This window comes from Atractosteus spatula, chromosome 1 (genome assembly GCF_055471065.1).
Source record: "Atractosteus spatula isolate fAtrSpa1 chromosome 1, fAtrSpa1.hap1, whole genome shotgun sequence".
Lineage (NCBI taxonomy): Eukaryota > Metazoa > Chordata > Actinopteri > Semionotiformes > Lepisosteidae > Atractosteus > Atractosteus spatula.
In genome coordinates, this window is record NC_142706.1 from 53,770,910 (window position 1) to 53,793,967 (window position 23,058).

At 38.2% G+C, this 23,058-nt stretch overlaps 1 protein-coding gene across 8 annotated transcripts in view; it reads right to left on the bottom strand.

Annotated features, from left to right (window-relative positions):
• The window catches only part of lrba (LPS-responsive vesicle trafficking, beach and anchor containing), a 289,988-nt gene that overhangs the window by 193,339 nt on the left and 73,591 nt on the right, over positions 1-23,058 (bottom strand). For 7 of the 8 annotated variants that reach the window (XM_088910752.1, XM_088910744.1, XM_088910720.1 and 4 more), the window contains exons 21-30: positions 22,726-22,918; positions 14,618-15,778; positions 14,086-14,261; positions 13,220-13,373; positions 12,709-12,889; positions 11,460-11,590; positions 9,042-9,149; positions 6,797-6,965; positions 6,182-6,599; positions 227-396 (exon numbers count right to left, since the gene is read on the bottom strand). In XM_088910752.1, the coding sequence (XP_088766878.1) occupies positions 227-396; positions 6,182-6,599; positions 6,797-6,965; positions 9,042-9,149; positions 11,460-11,590; positions 12,709-12,889; positions 13,220-13,373; positions 14,086-14,261; positions 14,618-15,778; positions 22,726-22,918 (2,861 nt within the window). The remainder of the gene's footprint in view (positions 1-226; positions 397-6,181; positions 6,600-6,796; positions 6,966-9,041; positions 9,150-11,459; positions 11,591-12,708; positions 12,890-13,219; positions 13,374-14,085; positions 14,262-14,617; positions 15,779-22,725; positions 22,919-23,058) is intronic. The other variant, XM_088910702.1, reaches the window with a different exon arrangement.

Below are 23,058 nucleotides of genomic sequence, written 5' to 3' on the forward strand. Positions count from 1 at the left end.
TCACATCTCAAATCTGGCAATTTTCCAGTTCGTTACAATTTATACTGCATATTTTGTAGCCAAGAAGTGAAAGGGTAATATGGCTTATTTACAGTATGAAGAAATCTGACTCTTCCTAACACTTGATTTCTTCAGCAACGTTTTAGAAGTGTGAAGCTCTAAACTTTTCGTCTCTCAGTTTTTTAGTATTGGGAAATTACAGCCATAAGTTTCGTGGTTCACTCACCGGCGGAGTTCTCTGCTTCAGCATTGTGGGAGGCGTTGCCAGCGGAGACCACACTGACGTCGCTGACGGGTGTCCCGCTTGCAGTGGCAGGGGCAGGGGTGGCAGGAGAGATGGTGCCTGTAGCTCCAGCTGGGACTGCAGCAGCCTTTTTGGGAGCTACCACAACACTTCTGGGAAGAAAAGAAACAAATATACATAAAGCAGTGCTATTATGCAGATGTAAACAATATTTCTAAAACACGGAGTGGGACAGTTTAGTTCAGGCCTCATACAGTGGTTGTTCAAAGACCTTGTTAAAACAATCCAGAAGTCTCACCACTATCTAGACAGGACACGTCTTCCAAACTGTTCTCTTAAGAGTATGTTATCTGGCTCTCTGCTGTACCTGGGCATGACAGCAAACATTTGGACACCTCCGTTATATTACAAAGACTTCTTAGGAAGTCACTGAAGTTTACTAAATTTACGAACTATTCATTTTGAACTATTTACCAGATTAACACCTCTAATGACTTGACAATGAATATTACTGCAAAACTTGCTGAACTTACCACACCAGTGCAACATTCAGAGGACTTGCTTAATAATTAGTGATGGACTCTCCCTTTGCCTGTTGGCCTTTTTAAAAACTCTGATACACTGTATGGTGATGATGAAGTTCTTTGCTAATCAAATTGAGTACGGCAGTGGGCAAGTCTCAAAACTACAATGTGTGGACCAATAATTTATTTCAGGATAATTGAGTTACTGTAGGCAAAGAAAACTATCTTTGAAGAGTACTTCTGCAAGAAGCAACCACTATGCATAATGCTTTTGAAATAAAAATGAACACTTGTGAAATAATTAAAACGCATACAGAGTAAACATCCATTCCAGGAGATTCCATTAGACTATGGAACATTAATTTCACAAAAGATACAGCCAAGCTTGCAAAATAAAACCGAGAGCCTATTAAGGCAGTGGGAGCAATAGATGCAACATTTCCCTGACATGGAACTTTCTTTAATTGTTGCATCAATCTTCTTTCAAATCAATGTGCATAATGTACTGCTAGCTCAACATATTTCTCAAAAAATTTTAATTACTGAAGTCAAATTTCTATTTTCATTTCAATTTCTTCTATGGAGACTACTGAATATAGCCAATGCATAAATAACCCATCTCCAATCCATAAGCATGACTTGAAAAGAGTGATACACGTAAGATGCTGTATAAAGTAGGTCATAATTCATTGTATTTCTTTATATATACCTTTATACTGTACATATTGGCAAACGTTCAAAGTCATGATCCAACCTGATGAGTATTATGTACTGTAAATATTCCTCACTTCAAGACACTCTTATGTCAGTTCTTCTATCTAGAGGTCTCCCTGATTTCTTCTGTTGTTTTATCAACTCAGTTCATTTACAATGATTGATTCCTGACCTATATTGGGGAATTCTCAAAATGCAGCTCAAGTGGCACATAACCAGATTATTCTTCCAGTGATATCATGGATTCACAAAACATGACATAAGGATAAAATTACAGTTTTAGGACAAAATCATTTGCGATTTTTTGCTCAAGTCTTAAAGAGATATGGAATGGCTTAACTTGAAAGATGAAGCATACAAGTCTAAATTGGACTGAGGAGATCCAGCTCCATGCCAGGCTAACAATAACAGATTGATCTTTGTGGTGATAAAAAGAGTACATAAAAATAGCACACATGCAGATTACCCATTTTCATTTACGACCTCCTGGTTTGCAGTTGAAACACTAAACAACAAATGTTTAACCTATCTCATTAAGATGATATTAAAGGCTGCTTTAATGAGAATTTTTTTACCCACAAGAGGTGCAAGAATCCTACTAATTAGGAAAAGCTTACCGCCAAAGCGCAGTGCACTCCCTGAACAGTGCTTAATTTTAATTACCAAGCACTATCCATAAGCTGAAAATGTGCTTCATTCATCTGGATATTTACTTAATTACATCTTCTGCAGGCTGTGCTACAAAGAAATCCAGAAAGAATTCCCACAATGGTTTTAAATACTTACATTTGGTAAAAAAGCCCTGCTGAATGTCCGCTTCAGACTTTAAAAATGCTTTTAACCCCACTTAACAATGGAGACACACTTTTACAATGCTCTTGGTAAAGCATATTACAATAAGCATTAGCCCATAAAACAGAAGCTTCAGACATCATTAAGCACCTGTGATAGTGCACATTTGTTATTTACACAGAAGAGCACTGAACACAATGAATACTAACAAAATGCATGACTCTGCACATCTAAATATATCAATATTTTAATTGTACTGCTGTTTTTTTACCTTTTTAAGCAAAAGCAACATTTAATGCCAAAATTCAATACTTTCACATTTCAGCTGAACCTAGAAAAATAAGCACTGTAATGAACTACAATTTGTCATGGTGTTTTTACTAATAAAAATACATAGGTTTATGGAATGGAAGTGCTGTAGTGACAAATGTATGAAATGCACATTATAGGAAGCATATATAAGCTGAATTTAAACACCAGCGTAATCAGAGAGACATTTAGTGGCTTGCTTATCTTTCAAGTGACCATGTGTCATGCTTATTCTACCGGTGTAGAGTGTGTGTGTGTGTGCTTGGAGGTGGGGAGGGGTTGGTCCATCTGTTCTCCCGTTATTTCTCTAAATTATTCAATACATCATTAGCTACACTTAGGTACATTTAACAGTGGCCAACATGCTGGCGTCAATTAATCAGGCATCAAGTAATCTGTTAAATGGACTACCAATGCATCAATAGATTTGGATTCAGGACTTTGGTCACTGAATTATTTAGAAGGTTAACCAGTGCTGTTCCAAAGAATGTAAACAGACTGATTGTGGAATGAACTAACATTAGTGTTTCTATAAGTCTGACATTCAAAGGGAAAATATCTTCCAAATGTTATTTGCTTAAGTTTTCTATCAGTTCTGAGCAATTCCTAACTTCTAGTTAACCACAAAAGGGATTCCCTCCCTCCAATAATGTCTTAAACATACAATCCAGCGTAAAATGTGTTGAACATCAGAACTCTTGTACAGCCTTCAGGAATTGTAATAACTTTAGTAAAATGTTTAATTGAAATAGTGTTATAAAGAGTCAAAAGCAAATTCCCCAGTTTGGAAATGATTTGATTTCTAGGACTAATGCACTCTCAATTAACATAAAGCTTTTCCTGTACACACAGAGCTCTACAGTTGTCATCATAGAGGCAACAAAACAGACTATTTGTTACACTACTAAATATGGCTAGGTATGATTCCTAAAGTTTAACCAACAAGGGACAGCCTTCTTCCCTTCTACATTTTTGTAATCCTGTGTTTGCAGGAACTTTGGTCTATGAGCTGATCGAATGCACATACAAAAATGTCTCTGCATAGCCCTCTTCGTTTCATTCCTTGGACTGACTCCACTTATGCTCTCTATTGATCGGAAGATCGTCTTCCTGGCGTACAAGGCTTTGCATGGCCTTCGCACTGATTACATGAATGATTTAGTAACACCACATTTCCTGTCCAGACAATAACCTGTTAAGAAGGTGGGACAGTTCTGTCAAGACTTGAGCAATGTTATCTATTTCAGTAAGTCCTGGAACAGTCTGTTTAAACCATTTCTTTAAGTCACAGCTCTTAGTTTTGTTTTGATTACACTTTCCAAGTTACTCTTAATTGGTAAATTAAAAGTAACTTTGTCTCTGCCCTTGCCAGTATTTGCTGTTGTTGTCTGTTTTCACTTGAAGTGTGTTACACAAATCTAACCTGCTTAAATTTTTAAATAAGGAAAAGTTTTCTTTAAACACACAGCTCTGTAAATTCTTCTGTTGATACTAGTTACTCTTAATGACATCAACTGATAAACACTTATCACAAGCCCAAATGGTTTTTGACTTGTTTCTATGTTCAAAATTATACATGCAAAGAGAAGTGTAAAAAATAAAACTTAAATATTATTTATCTAACATAAATGTGGCTGGAGAGATGTAATTTGCATCTAAAATTCCTTTATTGTCAAAAAATTAGCAAAGCTAATAAACAGATCTTAAAATGATGAAAAATGCATTTTTAGTCAACATTATGTATCTTAATTCTAATGCAAATCCATGATAGAAACCATAAAAAAGCTCTCAAAACCACAAACATTTCCATACAGTATAGATATTCAGAATTAATAAAATGGGTAAAGGATTTCAGTGTTGGCCCAGTTCTTCAGATACGACAGGAGGCTAACACTGAACAGGCCAAACAGAATGCTTTGGCCAAAGCAACAAAGATGCTACCAGCTATGACAACTGCACGTACCAGAGGAATCCACAGCACCAGCACACTCCACAGAGGGGCTGTCTTTCACTTCTCACTTTGAAAAAGCTGCTGACATTTGTACTGTGAAGAAGCTGTATATTGTTTTCAGTCAATTGAAACACTTTAAATGGGAAGTCAAGAGTAATGTAAACACTAGTGTCTTGATGCAGTTTGAAAATGTTTCTGTGACAACTGATGGGTGTCCAACTCGTAAGACAGGCACTGAAATAAATAAGCATTATGGAATCGCTGTAGGTGGTTTTTTTCATGAGCAACCTCCACAAAAACACAAAAGTCACCTTAAGTGCCAATCTACCTCTTCACAAAAGATCAATCTTGAGAAAACAGAGATGAGATATGAATATTCTGCTTTCAAATGAAACCATCCAGTTCAATTGCAATCAAATACCAGTAAAGGCAGTTATTAAAAAAAATAAACATCAGCCTATGTATCTATTTACATTACATATATCAATGTTCATCCCATCTGTAAATGATATCAGCATAAGGTCACATATTTTCAGTGGTTAGAGGGGAGAGGAGTAGCTTTACACCCCTAAGGAGTGCTTCTGCTTCTTAAACACAGCTGTAATCCTCAGCCTCTGAGGCTGCAAAGAGAAAGCAGATCCAGTCTAGAGGTGATGTAAAAGACAAGAAGCGAGAGCCATCAAGATAACTTGGCACCTTCTAACTGGGGCATGTGGATCCTGCATGAGATAAGAGGCAGACTTTGGCAGGGGAATGAAGAGGCACACCTTAATCTTTGGAAAGGACTGCAGTGCTGGCAGACCCAACAGGCTTCCTTTACTTAGCTGTTACTCTATACTTTCCAGCAGAGGATGGCAAGCCAGGGTTGATAATCCTTAAGATATGAGGAGAGTTTTGATTTCTGACAAAGCATTCCTCAGATAAATACAGGATCAGAGGGATGCCTTAAAATTCCCAGAGATATTAGAGTGATTACCCTTTTCGACATGAGAACTTTTAACAAGGTGCCTTTTTCTACCAAGCATGTTAACTCACAGTGCTTTTTGTCTGCCACAGAACAATACTTTAAATGTAAACCAGACTCTGCCCATCCTATAGCACATAGTCATGTCTGCGGCTACAGAGTTTCCCACTAAACTCTAACTGCTCTGGTATTTCCCGAGGGAACAGAATTTATATTTCCAACTTGAGCAGAGCTTTTTTTTACAGAACAACCCCTCAATCCACAGAGGATGAGATGAAAAAGTATGCCTGTAAATAACTGACATGCTGAAAAGAAACAGCTTCCAGCAGCAAAGCTCTCTTTGCACTTTTTTTCCCACCTCTACCAATATATAGTACAACCAAACCATTTTTATTGTTATTTTTAACAACTATGTTTCCTATTTCTTTGTTGTAGACCTTCACTAAGCATATAGTGCACAGGGTTAAGATTTCTATTGTGGTAATTGTTTCAGGTTGTAACCTCAGCTCTAACCTTGATAATTCCAGTGAAAAAGCAAATTGATCATACAGCCTTAGTGGCTACAATAAGGCACTATAAAATGTTAGATAGTAGCGGTTGATATCATACACTGTTCTACAGAGACTATAAAGGAGGAATCCAAGAGAAACCACAATTTGAGAGCAAAATGATTTGGGGCTCACCTGTCAAAGGAGCGAAACTGCACAGACTGGTCCTTGCTGCTATCTACAACAGCCCCCAGGAAACCTGGAGGGATGAGGGTGGGGTCCACAATGATATCTTCTGCTGGTGTGCTCACCAGACTGCGCAGAATGTCCTTCACGTTGACATTCTTCCCCGAAGTGGCTGAAGCCGTCGAGGAGGAGGAGGCCTTACTCTCTTGCTCGGCGGCATCCTGGCTCTTCTTCACCTCGGAGGAAAGCGTCGAGAGCACCTCGCTGATAGCGTCTGGCCCCGAAGCGTCCCCTTCAGCCCCGGCAGCGGACGCGCGGTCCATCTCGCCAGCTGCAGCGGAAGCCTGCTCTTCTCCGATCCCAGAATCTCTCCGGCGGGAAGCGACCCCATTTTCAAGGTCAACGCCCGCAGCACACTTGTCCGTTTCTGGAATCAACACATTTCCAATATTTAGTCCAATTACGCAGCTATGCATGATCAAAAACCTTGACAAAAGGGCATCAAAACCACAAATGATGCACAAATGCAAAAACACTTATCCACACAAAACTATAAATACATTTTCGTTCTAAACATTTAAGTGAGTGTTGTTTGCGAAAACATTCACGAGACAAAAATAACACCTGCAGCTGGAGCATCTCCACCACTCTGAGAAGACTTCACCGACTGACTGCGCTGAGGATATTTTCTCTCATTCTGTGGTTCCAAAATGTCCCTGTACTTCGAAACCATGAGGACTGAAATGAAGTACACCACAGCCAGGGCTAGGAACTGTGCCTGCTTGCTGTCCTCCTTGAAAAAGAAAACATTAACTACTGTTAGGGAAATAAGACTGTAATTTACCCAACATTCGCTTGAAAAAATCCAATAGTCTAACATTCATTTTCTAAGAAGCAAGACCGTTTTTACTGTTTACTGTTTACTGACAGTTATTTAATGTAGTTGTAATTCTTCTCAACATTTTTCAATACTGTGTTGAAACACTCCAACCACATTTTGTATATTTTAATTTGACAGACCATCTGATGTAATATAGAATGGTGGGTGAAACTTTTTTAGATTTGGTCACTAGGCCATACCTTTAAAGTTGCTTAAAAAAATTCAAATAAATATGATATTCAAATAGCAAACATCTTATAGGTTAAGTAATATAAAAATAGGGATCTTCAAAAACTAATACTGTGTGCTTTAGACTGTGTTATAGACAGCCTGACATTTTGATCTAGAAAAAATAAGCATAAGCACTGATGCACAATGAAAGCAACAATCTACATTTTCAATGAAGACATAAATAAGGTTATTTATCAAATACATATTTTATAAGTAAAATGTATTTATTTGAATAGTTGTTTTTATGATGCGGCTAACTGATAAAAACAGCTGCAGCTTGCTGACAGCGCGAAGAAAGTCAAAAGCAGGCAGAGATGGAGCTGAAGTGGACGGATACACAGAGGCTGATGGAGACTGCCAACGTGGATTGAGGTCAGGTGGGGATTAAGGAAGTAGAATGGAGACCAGGTTCAGGCAAGAGCAGATGGTGAGAACGCTTTCAAGGTAGATGTGAATGCGGCCTGCTCTGCTGCATTTCTGCTGATCGCTGAAGTTCTGGCAGAGAACAGGTCACTGGTCTGGTGCTGACAAATGCTCGGGACAGACTAAGATTCAGGCGGTATCCGTCGGTGATGCAGGTTAGCATTTCTGAGCGCACTACATACTGTAGGTCAGAAGGATGCTCAATGACAGAGCACTGGATCAGTGGCAGAGTGGGGTTTAAGTATAGTGAGCTGATAAAGCATCTGTTAATTAGACATTCATCAGGGGTTAATCAGCCCAGGCAAGATCAAACAGCCACAGGTGGAACATAACTCCTTGTGGGAATGTGGGAATGTGAGGGCTATGAACTGAGGCTCTCCCAGTCATAAAAAGTGTTCCTCAGGATAACAGAATACTGACTGCAACTCAGGTGATTTTATAAAAACATGTTCTCCTTCAACAATCAACAAAGTAGTCCAGATAATCTAAAAAACTAGCTCTGTGAGGGAAAGGTCTTGTTGTGGAAGGCACAAAGGGTCAACACAAAGGCACAGGACCTTCTGATTAATTGTCATATCTCATTAAATTCACAAAGAAATAGGCCAGCTCAATGGCGGACTGGCTGTAGCCCACTGTCTGCATGAAAATAAACAGATGATACAAGGCATCTGGGATGGCACCAGAAAGAAGTGTTTCATTCAGTGATGAATGTTGGATTCCTCTTGACAGACCTTACTGTTCAAGCATACATCCTTGCTATAAACTTTATAGCAAGGCATCGTAAGACTACTTGTGGCTGTGAGTGCAACAGCATGGCTTCAGGAGGTCTTTCTGCTGACATCTTTCTCCTGACGCAAGTGCATCACAGCATCTTGTGGAACTAATTCACCAATGTCATCAAAGAGACAACAGACTGCCAGTCTTTTCTTTGTACCTAGCAGGTGGACTGGCAGAAAACCCCACAGTAGTCTTTTCAGAAGCTGCTAAGGTCCTTAAGTCAACTCTGCCTAGGACTGTGTTAATGATCAGAGAGATCATATCTGATACTGAATTTTAACATTTTTATTCTGAGTGTCAAGTTTTATCATGATTCTTTCATTTGCACTTTTATGTACATTTTCTGATATTTTTGTGTAAAACATTAATTTAAATCCATTAGTCCTGGGTGTTGCATTTATTTTGAGCATCACTGTGTACAGAATGGATATGTCTAACCAAAGATATGTGCTGTGAAACTGCCAGAATTGTTTTTGGCGTTCAAGCTTTCTCTTTTCTGAAGAGCACAAAGAAACATTTATTTTGATCACTTTTTTTCTTGATTCTGTGTGAACTCACAATGTCTCTGAAGACCACAGCTCGGAGACGGTTTATATCCATGTCCTGTAGGAGGCGATCAAGATCCCTTACTGAGGAAATCCCTCCTGTTACCACATCGACCGGACTCTGAAAAAAATTAACCAGATAAGTCAGCTGATTTGAAACAAATCTTCTTGTGCAGTGACGAACTGGGCATTTTTATTAAAGCAAATGAAAGCAGCCTCCCCAGCAAGGATTTGAGCTTGCAACCCTCTAGTGCAAAATCCAGAGCCCGTATTCTGAACACTATTCCACACTGCTGTGAAGGCAAAACTAAAACAGAAAAAGTGTGTTATAATATTAAAATATGCTTTGAAAGACAGGTCTGATCTATTAACATCTTACTAAGAAAACGTGACAATCTTTTTGTAAAAAGGACAGTGAACAATAACTGGCCTTTGAAAAGGCACAATAGCAGAAAGATTAAGAAAAAATGTAAAGCTGTTTAAACTATGTTTACAGCACAAATGAAGTGTTTTTACTGGAAGTCAATTCATCAAATAAAAAATATGGTTATAAATAACTGCTTTCACATTAGGAAGAGCATTGGCTGAGTAACGCAATAAGATATGAACTAACACAATAACTCAAGCAATATAATAATGCAACAAAGGCTTTTTTTCTTTCTTTTTCAGAGGCATTTTTGTTATTTGTGAAAATGTTTCAAAGACAGATATACCCTTAAAGGATAATACTTACAATTCACTAAGTGCAGCAATCCCATTAAAGTAAATCTGCAAAACCTAATCAATGATCGTTTTTCTCTTCTGCTCAGTTTTGCAGTGGAAAATGAGAGTTTCAGAGAAAAAAGGCCCCCAAAGCCCTAATCAGGGCTTACAGTAACAGGCTAAAGAAGGTGGCTTAAATGATGTATGTTAACTGTCCAACAGTCCCAAAGGCTATTTTATCTATATACATGGCTTGGTTAAAAACAAATGCGAAAGTGTTGCTTGGAAAAATGGGATCAATTAAGGTTTGTAAGAGTTCACAGATAGCAGAGGAAATAGACGATGCATCATATTTATATGTATATACTGTACATTCATATACACATACACGGTACTGATCACAATTATGGTCACAGGTGTAAATCTCTCTCAAACACAATTATGATGGAAAGCGTCAACATAAATTAGGAATTAAAATGAAAAAATGCAGAGATTTTCTGGTTATATTTGACTGAAAATTGTTCTCACCAAACCCCCACCCTGTTTCTCTATAAATCCCTGCCATCACTAATTTTTTGCCACATCAGTCCTTATCGACTACAAGAGCATTTCTGTCCGTTGCGCACCTTTCTCTCCTGTTAAGCTTATCCTGTAACATTTTACAGGGATCAGAGTCATAACTGCAGAAGCCAGGGCATCAAAACGTTTTTGATGTTTATGTCTGATGTCAGGTTTCTTCCAAACGTGCGTATGAGGTTATCAAACGTAAAACTATTTCCTCGCCATCAATCTGCCTTACAGATGATACAAGGTACTTTTTATTCTCCCTGTACCTGCTGTGTTCAGTGGCAAAAACCTACCCTAAACTTTTCCACCTTTTGAGCACGACCCATAGAAGTTTCTGACAGCACTCACACATCATTTTGCCTTTGTTTCTTGCAGCACCTAAATAGATCAAACACTGCTTCATCAGCATGTGACATTCTTCTCTCTCACTCATTTGACTGTTTTTACAGTGTAGTGCCCACTGAAGGCATTTTAACAGTCTGGCTGAACAGATTTTGGAACCATAGTGATCCACCTCATTCCCCCTCCTCAGACACACCTCTGTTTCTCTTGAGAACAATATCCCACCCTCATAAAGATTATGAATACATGACCATTTTGTCTTCTTCTGTGACTCACTTATTGTACACTTATACCTTCTTTCAGACCCTCATTGAAAACGAAGTTTTTCAACTGCATCTGCATCCATTAGTTCTGGTTCTGAAAGCCATAGCGGGAAATCCTTATTCTTTAACAAAAACAGAACTTCCAGAGGAAAAACTAAAGTAAAAAATCGACACTATTTTTTTTTTCTTTTCAAATGTGTAAAACTCCTACGTCTGACCCTTTGGTTTATGTGTAGTTTTATCGTCTTGCTAGCATTGTAGCAAGATTAACAAGCGTCTGGATAATTTTACCAGTTTAGCATCCCGTTTTCTTACAAGATGTCATACCAGGAACAGAGAGTAGTCCAAACTACTTTACTACATTACATACAGTGCTGTGTCTGGGCCTTTCTAATGTGCGTCACATAGATGTTAACTAGCTCATCTGCACAAATTTCAATATGACAGGGGTATGCATACTCTATAAACCTTTAAGAAGAAAAGGCATCATTAGTGTGAAATTTCACATTTCCAGAATTCCTAGGAATGTCAGGTTAATAAAATGGTATCTGACTTGCCTGTGCTGGGACAGATTTTCCAGTTCCCATGAGGCTTTGCATAGCTTTCTGTCCCCTGGCATTTTCCATGCCTGGTTTGAAGCGAGAGTGCTGCTGACATTCCAAACAGTTTCGGACAGCCATAGCACACACTGCAAGAAAGAAGAAAAAGAATAAATCAAATAGCCCAGGCCTCACGGTGACAAACACACCAAACCGTAAAGCCACACAAACAACAGAGCAAGCGGCTTCAGTATGATGAAACTTTACAAGGCTTGGGCGCTGCAGCACACGAGCATCAACAGTTAGGACCTTCAATAATTGAAAACATTAAAAAGGTGAGTGTGGCTTGACATTATAAAGTACTTTGTATACCTTGTTTCCCTTTTGTGTTTGATAACTTCTCATCTTTTCAGGCCAAGGCAACAGCGCTTTGAGCTCTTAATCTGATGTATCACATGCCATATTTAAGCGCAAGGTTTTTTATTTTCTCCCACCGCATTTGACAACTGACGAATGTAAAGCCTGAATCGTTTAGATTCTGGGAATTATTCTGGCTGGAATGGACGAGCCTTTTCCATTAGAGCATTCATATACCCATTTATAAAAAGAAGCAAGAGAAACCTTGTTACAACCCAGCAATCAGATTACACAGCAGCACAAGGGAGAGCATACCTCATAAAATATTAATTTCATAAAACCGGCTTTCTAAAAGCAGAGTTCGGTCTGCCATCCATTTCGTTCCATCTCACTATTATAATGGCCCAATATAAATTTAAAGGCAACGTGGAACCTTTGCGTCTACCTCCTTTCCATAACAAGTATTTAGGAAAACGAAGAAAACCTCAGCATTTGCCATTACATAAATGGAAGCAATCAGGTTTACTTGTTTATTAATCACATTGTAAGTCATGGTCTAGCTGACATCGGAGAATGAAGCAAGCACGAATAAAATGAATAATGCACGCGTCTGAAACTCTTTTATTCAGTTCAGCAACTCTCACTGCTGTCATTGTAGCTTTAATGTAATGGGATATAACCTAACAAGCCCAAGGCTAAGTCCAAGACCATTAAAGTGAAATGGCTAACCATACCGCCTATTTTATATCATTTTTGTGCTGAGGGTTATAATAACAAGATAAGAAAAAAGAAAAATACAAACAGAGAAACAAGGCTCTGGGGCTATTAAATTTTTATATCAGTGGATCAATCTGAGGGAAAGAAACCTGTAATGGAGCCCTGCTACAGAGTACTGCAGTAAGTGGTTTACCCAGTCTAAGGCACTGTCTCAGAATCCCCCCTGAAGACATGTTCTTTTCCGCCTCGATCTCGGTGAAGCTGAGAGAGCTGGCGAAAATCAGCACATCTACAAGGCTAATCAGTCTCTGGAGGAAGGTTACTGAAGCCTCAACGGAAAGACCCTGCGACGGCTCGATATTCTCCAGCTCGTGCTGCAGAGAAAACAAAGGAACCACGACTGATACAAGAGATTAGCCATCATTTTGCCTGGTAGGGGGGGAGGAAATCAAACTTTCATTAAAGAAATATATTTAACAGCTAAATATTCCGCAGGAACAAAATGGTAGCAGCATTCATAAATCAGGCAGCTATATAATGCAACATTTTTTAAAAATTTAATTCAAAGAAAGCATAGCGAACGACACACAGATCCTCCACATGACTGTACATGACAGGCATTGTCAAGAAGGAGGACACCAATCTGCTAAAAACCAGAAGCCCAGCTGAGAGAGGAATGCCTAGCAGACATGGTGAGGACTCACAGTGGAAGAGGTGGCAGCAGAGAGCAGAGGTAGGATCCCACCGCAAGCCATGATGATGTTGTCGACGACCTGGGAAATCAGGTGGACAGTGTTGTGCACAAAGATGACATTCTCACTGCTGTTCACAAAGTCCATCACCGTCTTGGTGGAATGACTGAAAGCAAAACACAAGACAATAGGCACAATGGTAAGGACAACCTTCAAGTTTACCTACTCTTGAGCATAAACAGAAGCTAAGCTTTCATGTCATGGGATAAGCTGCACTGTCAAGAGTTTGAGCTTCATAATCATCGGGCTATATCCTGCACCTCAATGAAAGGTTCATGACGGTGCCCACTTATTAGTACAGTAAAACGCAAATCCCACTTGCCATACTGCTTTCGTAGATAATGGTACTAAGGGAAGCTAGTTCATCATGTATCCCCTGTTAATTACATTTTTATCATGGAGTCAGAAAACAAGAGTTACAAATATCCTCAACTCTGTTAAAAAGGCACTCCATGTATTAATAAAGACACTGAACACTGAGTGATAAGAATTCACAATTAAAAAAACTGTCAAGTATTAAGTGGTGCAGAACTAAAAACATAATGGACATCCTTTTCACAAGCTGAGGTTTTATTTTCTCACTTGCTGCATAAATTTATTACCCTGGAAAATTATTCACATTTTAATAAAGATTTTTAATACCACTAAAGCAGTTTATCTACCTAATGTTCCTGCTTTACACTTACAGCACCAAAAGGGTTATCTGGATCACACCGTGTTGGAAATTAAATACAGTATTTCAGGGAGAAATCAGCACATTTGGGCAGGTTAACAACAGGTTAAGAACTCTGATCCCCTCGGACTGCAGTATCCCTCACCTCCTCCACATCTGCACGTCAGTCTCTATTGAGAACAGCAGGTCTGTGAGCAGGCGTTGGTGCATGTCAGACCACATGAACTCGGGAATGCGGAACATGGTGGACCTTCCCGAAGAGGAGCCCTCTCTGCCCGGCCCTGCAGATCCAGCTGCGGCGGACAGGCCTTGACTCGAATCCTTCATTTAAAAATAGAAACAATGGTAATCTGTTTAATCCTTCATGCCTTTGTAAGTATTCCTATCCATATCTTTCATTTTTACTTCCTTGTTTGTGGTTAAATAAAAATCTTGTAGACAGTAAGAGTCCACACTGTGGGCAGGCTTTAAAAATTAAAAACAGCCAAATGTAAGACCAGACAAAAAAGGTAGAGAGATTTTCAAAGGCAGTCAGTTCCCACCTGTAAATGCTCAGCTCACTTTTATGTCTCTCATATTCTCATATGTCATTTATCTTAATGTTAAATAAGACATGATATATGAGATCATTTAAAGAACAAAAACTACAAGCCTATACATAAGATGATGGAAGTTACCAGTGATGGTTGCTCTTTCAGCGTCAGCCTTTCTGTGTCAGATGCCACACTGGAAACATCCAGCCTAGCAATCTTAATCTCTTTGGTCTTGGTTGTGCTGTTGCTGGAGCTCTCAGCACTCTCTTTATAGGCATCTCTGCTGGTTTCTGCTGCTTCACCACTGGATGTCTCATCAGACTGAGCACCTCCTGACTGTGATCTCTCCAGGTTCTCCAAAACCATAGTTCCAGCTGCTTCTGAAACAGGCTCCTTCTCTGTCAGATCTCCATCTGCCTCCTCCTCCTCGGGTTGAGGCTCCTCTTCATTGCCTACATCTGCTTTTCCCTCGTTCTTAACTTCTTCTTTGTCTTCCCCTGTTTTTGCAGCTGACAAAGGTGTGGGAGAGTCTTCTAGGCTTTCATCACTGGCCTTATTTTGGTCACTTACAGATAACCCATCAGTAAATTCTTCTTTAGTGCGGATTGAGCCACCAGATTCTGCAAATTTGGCTTCCAGTCTTGCAGAGGCCTCGGAAGAAATTTGCTCTACAAATGCTTCAACTGAGTGGGCTTCATCTTTGGCTGCGTCTTTTGCTGCAACTTCATTTCTCTCAGCATCTGCAGGTTCACTGCATGTAGTGTCTTCGGCTAAGGGCCCGTCCTTGTTTTCATGCTGTCTTTCAGCTTTAGCTTCATCCCTGGAAACATCTTCAGCAGTAGTTTCATTACTGTCTTCAGCTTTTGTTTCTAATTGGTCTTTGAGTGTGACTTCTGCAGGACATTTGAATTCCACGGAAGAGATCTTGGGCCCTTGGTCCAAAGGAGCTTCGTTAGGTGGTTGACTGACTGCCTCCTTGCCATCCTGTGCCTCTTCCCCAATGATGGGCACTTCAGTTTTGCCTGTTTCTTCAGTAGCACAAGGTTGAAGAGAAGCATCAGCACCCTCTCTATCTTCAATTCTAAGATCAATCACAGTAGAGGGAGCCATTTCCTCCACATTCTGCTGCCCGGAGTCTTCAGAAATATTCAGAATGCTCCTTTCTTCACCACCGATCAGGACGTCTGCTTCACTGCTGGCCCCGGAGACAGTTCTAATGGGACCCTGTCCTCCATCTTCCTCCCCCTGTCTTTGGTACTCCCTGAACATCCGCGCCAGGTTCTCTTTGTGATGCTCAAAAGTAACCTGAAAAATAAGATGTTGCACTAAAGACATCTGCAATCTTATCATATCAAATCTTATCTTTTGTAGTTTTTTTAGTTTATAAGAGATACTGTAAGTCAGTATTAAGAATGCTCTCCCGTAGGTTAAAATAGCTTATTGTTTTAATATAAGAAAGGGAAGGGAAGCCCTTTTGACCCACCTTGCTTGTAAAACATACTTCATCCAGCCATTTCTGACAAGAGCCCAGAGCTTGAGCCTTGACTACCAGGCTGGTAAGTCAGATATCCACAATTCATATAAAGATGTGTTTTCTACTCCCCATCCTAAATTAATTTCCAATAGTAAACTTGTGTCCTTGTTTCACTACCGACGGATAAACAGGCCCGCAGGTTAAACCCTATCTATACATCTTAGGATATTGCATACTTGAATAAAATCTCTTTTGTTCTAGACTGTAGAGACTCTCTATGTATAACAGTACAACAATCCCCAAAGACTAGGAATCAAATCTGTTGCTCTGGTGTTGAACTCTAACACCCTTTCCATTACATGAAGAGCAAGTATTCTAAGTGAGGTTTTAATAGTACATTGTAATGATTATACACAACTTACCTGCATTTAAATGATCTTATTATGTTATCTTGATGGGGATATAAAAAAATCTATGTAAATACCCAGTGTAGATGTGTAGATTCCTGCAACTCCAAAACAACAATATCATATATATAGTGTATGATCCTACCAGGATCAGAATTTGCACTAATTGTACTTGTCATGTGTCTGCCCATTCCATGGTTTTGTTAAGTAATCCCACAATTTCTATTTGATATCCCTCCTATTTTTGTATGTGCAAATTTTGTTTGCCAACACAATGAGAATCTTTTCTGAACCTGTTTATCTAGAACAGGAAAAGAAACAGGCCTAAAATCTGCTTACTTAAAGCTTGTGTCCCCTAAGATGACATGCAGATTTTATTTACTAATTTGTGATTCATACAGTATGCGTCTTTACCTTGGATTCCTATGGTTTTTAAATTGACTTTAAGAATCATGGCACAGCTGTTAGTATTGCTTCTTTTCCAAAATCCAACTTGTGTTTCTTAAAATGCTCCTTTTATTAAAGTGACATTAAATGTATTTTTTTTATATTGTTCATGACATATGTATATGTATATATCAACATTTTCTATTATTTGCCATGTGAAATATCTACTTTGAGTATTTGATATTAAAATCTATGTTTAGCTTTCTGTTTGCACTAAACGATGCATAATGCAAGTATGTGTTCTGATTCAGAACCTTGCTATTTTTATAAAATGTTCTTTAGAAAGTTAAAACATACTGTATGCCAATGCTGTTTAAAACTTTGTAAAATCTTAGCTGGCATGAATCATGGGTTATAGTAAAACAATATGATCAGAATTGTGGCATTTCACTTGGAAATAACATGTTTTGGATCATTTGTTAAAGAGTGGCATAGCAATGGATTTTCTTGCTTTTGCCAAATTCTAGAAGTGGTGTCCATCTATTAAGACTGGTTTTGCACTTTTCATTTATTAGTGGTACATTAATCAAATAGGGCCTGAAGACAGAAAGTCAAACCGGGGTAAGAATTTACCTATGTGTAGTTTACCATTTTTCCTAAAGGCATTTGCATTTGTAACAGAAAACCTGATAATTTGCAATTAATTAGCAGATATTGTTCTAAATTAGCTTGCTACAAGGCTAGTCATTAATCTTCTAAATCATTTGATTGCTAATCTATAGCTGTTTGCTCAGTGCAGAAAGCTTCTAAATGCACCACTAGTTAAAGACTTTTTTTTTTCAAGCTAACAACCACAACACTTGCTGTGCCATTAATTTCAGCTTAATTTGACATTCAACATTTACCAATTAGTGGAACGCATTCTTAGCATATATCACAAAGTTGATATAATTAGTTTGGAAAATATGATTTCACAAAAGTATCCAGTACCTGCGTGGATGATGTAAATCTAACCCTTAAAAATGCTCTCCTTAAAGATCAAGTGACTATTGTAGGAAAAAAGTGCAACTCTGAGTAACCAAGTTTGGCAGTTTAAAATACCAGTTAGTGCTGCAATGTATGTTCAGTACTGGGTGGCCAACAAAATCAGCTAAAATCTGAGGCTAATTTACATTATGGAAAAAATCAGATGAAAAAATGAGGTAATGATTAAAAATACATTTTTTACTTTACAAAAACATGTTTTACCATTTAACATAATGCAATTATGTTGAATTCTAAGCTTGGTCATACCACTGTACGTCAGCTAAATGAATAATAAGAATAAGACTACACTGCATGCTTCACATCTAATTCCTTGTACATTAGGAATGAATCAATATAATCCACCTACAGTTAAATAGAAAGAGAATATCAGTTTCATACATACATGATTTCTTGTTCACCAATGACAGCGATATCTACCTTCCTAAAGGCACTGGTCATTGCCCAGGTACGGACAGCCATGGTCCTGGGAAGCCACAATCTAATACTTCTTATAAGTCAGCTTTGAATCATCAATTTGTAAAGATTCGGAACACATATGAGCTATGATCAATTCACAGAGGAAATTACCAACTGGCTTATGTAGACATTTCTCTGCGCACAACCCCAGGAAAGAGAAATAACTGTTCTCCTTCCAGTTTCGTGCTGTAGGCAGTGATGGCTATGTGCTCTTCAGTGTAGATCAGTTTTGAAGCTGTAGACGTGCTGTAGGGCTGGAAAGGACCAGCTCCCATTTTAGATCAATAGATACAGTAAAACCACAAAACAAAGGGGAAATAAGAAGTCAAGCTCACTCTAATTGGATTAGCTAAATGCAATTTCTCCAAAAATCAATGTAGTCTGTCGGGCACATATCTGGATTTTTTTACCCAGCAAAGATCAAGATGCTAACATCTACCCAGACTCATCTACAGTAAAAGGAAATATTTGAGACCACTGGTATTCCAGGTGCTTCTAGTCCATGTTCAATCAACAGGCCAAGTCACCATATTCTAGATCATCCTGTTTATTATTGGGAGGTTTTCTATTTACAGACTCAAACTAGCTGTGGATATCAGATTTTATATCAAACTCTGGACATTAAATAGTCCTGAAACAGATTAATGTTATTGTGAGTCGAACATGGGCTCTATTATCATACTGTTGTTCAGCAATAAGGTTTGCCACTGATGCTTCTTCTAATGCAACTCACAACCTTTACTCTACAACTGCTGGGCTCCCCCATATCCCCCAAATTTTCGTGTACCTCAGTTTATAATCTATGACCACATAACCTAATTTCCAACTTCAATCAAATACCTTTCAGTTTGCAGTAGCCAGTGAATGGAATATACTACACCAATAGTTAAGGCTACATTCGTTTAAATTAATTTATTAAAAAACAGGATAAAGCACTTACAATAAATTTATTTGGCTCTTAATGTTTTTTTTAACATATTTAATATTTTTCTTTGCTGTCTCTCCATTTTCCGCTGCTAAATTATGTTTGCCTCTGTAGTCTACAAATAAGTCTCCTCTTAACCAGGCCATTACTGAAAATGAGAATTTCTTCTCAATTAATTGAGCTGGCTAAATAAAGGATATATTATTATTATTACACCAATAACAAAATCCATGAAAGACAACTAGTTTCCCCTTAATCTACTATTACAAATATGACAAAACAAGTTGCTGCAGGAAAAGAAAAAAGTGTGGACCAGAAACAAATCTGCTATTCAGCAGTACTCATGTTTATGAAGGCATCTTAAGGCAGGTGAGGTGGAATAGAATATTGAAGCACAAGCCTCAGTGGATTCTCTTCATCTCATATTTTTCCAAAACAAAGCCTTTATCAGAATACCATATTCATCTTGATGAATCACTCTGGAACACAATGTTGTGTTATACGTAGTGGAGAGATTAACACTGATGGTAGAAAATGGTGTCACCTTTTGAAAAGTACATCTGTATATCTGCGGTCTGTTTGGTAGCAGTGCAGGATGATTTTAATGCTCAGTGAGTATGCCTGAAGCAAGAATAAAGTTTTGCTTGTTCCATAAATGGAAAAGGACAGTAAAACACAAAACAGTTTGAGATATTAACTTGTAGATTGTTAAGATTGCTAAATTGTAAAGGCAGTAAGAACTATAGATTTTCCAGCTGAAGACGGATAGAGCAACCTTGGTAACTCAAACACCTTTGCTGTCTATAGTTTGATATTTCTGGAAGCTAAGACTTTAGAATAGGCCATTGTTAATGTATATTATAATTATTAGCAACCATATTTATGTGTTTAATGTTACACTAATTTTACAAACGTTGCACAGCGCACAAACCCGGAACTGCAGATAATGTAATTAAAAGGTTTTTCAGAAAACATATACAGTAAATTCTTCAGGACAAGCCTACTGAAATGCACTGAAATGTGCACTAACAAGAAAAATCTGCAGCATGTCTCCAAAACTAACAGTTTTGCCAAAAACTGTCATCCCTGTATCTGTGGGAACAGCTCATCGAACACACAAACAAGAACACCTCAGGAACAGAGCCCACTGGACTGGCAGAAGGTAGGGGCTGTTGTGTCAGCAGGCCCACAAGCAGAAACATCTGCTTGCACAAAATGTGGGCCAGTAGCTAAAACAGAAGGCACTGCTAAGAACTCGGCCAAGTCTGAGCACTTCAGAAAGTAATGTGAGTGCTCATACAAGGGTGACCTTAGATCTACTGGATGACAAAAATGTGAAGTCCAGGAGGCTATGTCAAATGGAACAGCAAGAGACTATATGAATTTCTGAATTCTACAGAACTGTCCAAGCTTTATAAGAACAGAAAGCTGCAAAATACAACCTAAAATATTTTCTATATTTTAAGCACCTTAAATTAAGATAGAAGCTTATTTGCAAGTACGACACTATCAATACTTATCAAAAATATTTTTCTAAATTTTCCTTAGAGAAGTGAAATGTTTTGCTTTTCACTTTTTACATACCTGTACTGAAGCAAATAGTGTTAACTGCCAAAAAAAATTCTCTAGGTAGTTTTGAGGAAAGAAAATGGATAATGGCATTACAGAAGTTACACCACATTGTTTCTTTCCAGAGGTAAATGGCACTGATGGTATTTTATTGAAAACATTCCCCTACATTTCAAATGCATTCTTCACGGGTTTTCTAAATGAAATTCAAAACCCATAGCTACATGAAACAAAAAAGGTACAAATTCTTTCTCTTGTGCTACTGTATTTTTGTCCACATATATCGTTAGTAAACTGCTTAAATACACGGAAACCAAATATTTTAGAAGAAAAACTGAAGAGTAAATTGCAGTTTTAAAAGGCCTCTGCAGAAAGACGAAATGGAAAGGTACCGCTCTCTCAGGTCTGAACAGAAAGCAGTCGCACGGACCTCCAGCTGTGGGAGGAGTGGATTACAGTGACAAACAGCCTGGCTACCAGAAAGGTGGCAGGAAATCTATCAAACTGGACAATAAAATTGCAATTGAGTTTCTTCTCCTTTTTTATAGCAGATGCATGTATCTTGATGTGTAGCACTGGCAAGCCTATCGAATTCTGCAAGTCTGGTTCCTTGTCGGAGAACAGTGTTTTTAGATTAGTACCGGCGTATTGTAAACAGCGCAAAGCAGAAAAAGCATTAATCTTGTACAATTATAGGAAAAAAGCAATTACAGCCTGTCTGGGGTTGAAAAGCGTGATCAATTCCTCTACACTTACTAGAGTGTTGGTTGCGTTCCTTTAGTTGGTTAAACTATTTTCCACCGTGTCTCGGTTCAAAAAGAAAAGGCTGCTGCATTATTTAAAAACTAAAAAAAAAATCAGTCTAAAAAAATAAATTCCTAAATTATTCACACAAAAATGCAGATTATATTTCTGAGCCCTACATTTTCATTGAATCTAAATTCAAAACCGTCTTGAAAAGCAGTGAATGATTTTTATAATCTAACTAGTTCCATTTTTGCTGTTTTTCTGCCTTTAAATAACATAAAATGCTGCAGATATGAACATAAAGTGGTCTTAGTATATTTATAAAAATGTACGTTAAAAGAATATCCAGTTATTTTTGTAATTCATTTTGTACTCTACATGATTTACTCAGACTTGTGATCAGAGATCCAAAAATGAACAAGTACACATTAGCCATCATCTGAAAACAGCATTAATCAGAACAGCATTTTAAAAGGAAAATGAAATATGGTAGCTGCAGATCTATTTTTTTAAGTAAATACAGTAACACTAAATTTGAAACGGTCATTTTTACAAAATGGGGTGTAGATTACTTTTTGAACTTGTTTGCCATTCATATACTACAAAAAAATAGAAGAAAGTGAAGTTAAACCTACAGAAAAAAACAATGCAAGTAGTCAGGTTTATCTGACTAGTAGGATTCATATTTAAATTAGATTAACAGAGGCCTGGAAACCCGAGCCTTGATCATAGAACAGGGCTGTCAGAGACCGTCATACCTCGAACACACTCGCCAAGCAGAACAGCTCTGCCACCTGGTGGTACAGAGGCAACATTACTTCACTAAAAGGAAACTGTACATTCAAGAAAATATCCCAAAAGCTCAACAAAAATGCCGTTTTTAAAATTAACAATGCCAGTAAAAAAAAAAAGTGGCATCCACCAACCTTACTTTCCTTGAAGAACGTACCTAGTTTAAACATGTTCAAAATACTAATTCAACACACCAAAGCACAGATTTTGTCCTAGGCAAATCCTTGAAAAACATGTTGTGTGACAAAGAAAAGTGTCTAACTCTAATGAAATAAAGTGAAATTTATTTTATACAGTATAGATGATTCTCCTCTATGGAAACCTTTTCTTTTTTTACCTTGAAAGAAAAGGTTAATTTCTTATCGTGGCCTATAGATTTTAATCAACAAGACCTTTCCAAGAAAAAATGGGGGAAAAAAAGAAAAGGAAGTGATGCTTTTCTCTCTACCTTGGAGTGAGTGATGGATAGAGTATCCACCCAGACACGCCAGCCTCCCCACTCGTACTTGATGGCGTGGTAGAGGAGGATCCGGAAGATGGCGTAGACCATTTCGGTTATCTTCTGCTCTTCCGAGTTCTGGGGGTTGATGTAACAGAGGGAGAGCATCCACTCCTGCCACACGGAGCACTGCAGCAAGCTCCTGACGGACACAGTGAGCACAAACCCATCAACACACCTATGTCTCTCTGCTATTGAAAACTGAGAATTACACATCACACAAAGAAGACTGGCAGTATGACACCCTCTTTGTACAAATAAGAGACCAACAGGACCCATTTC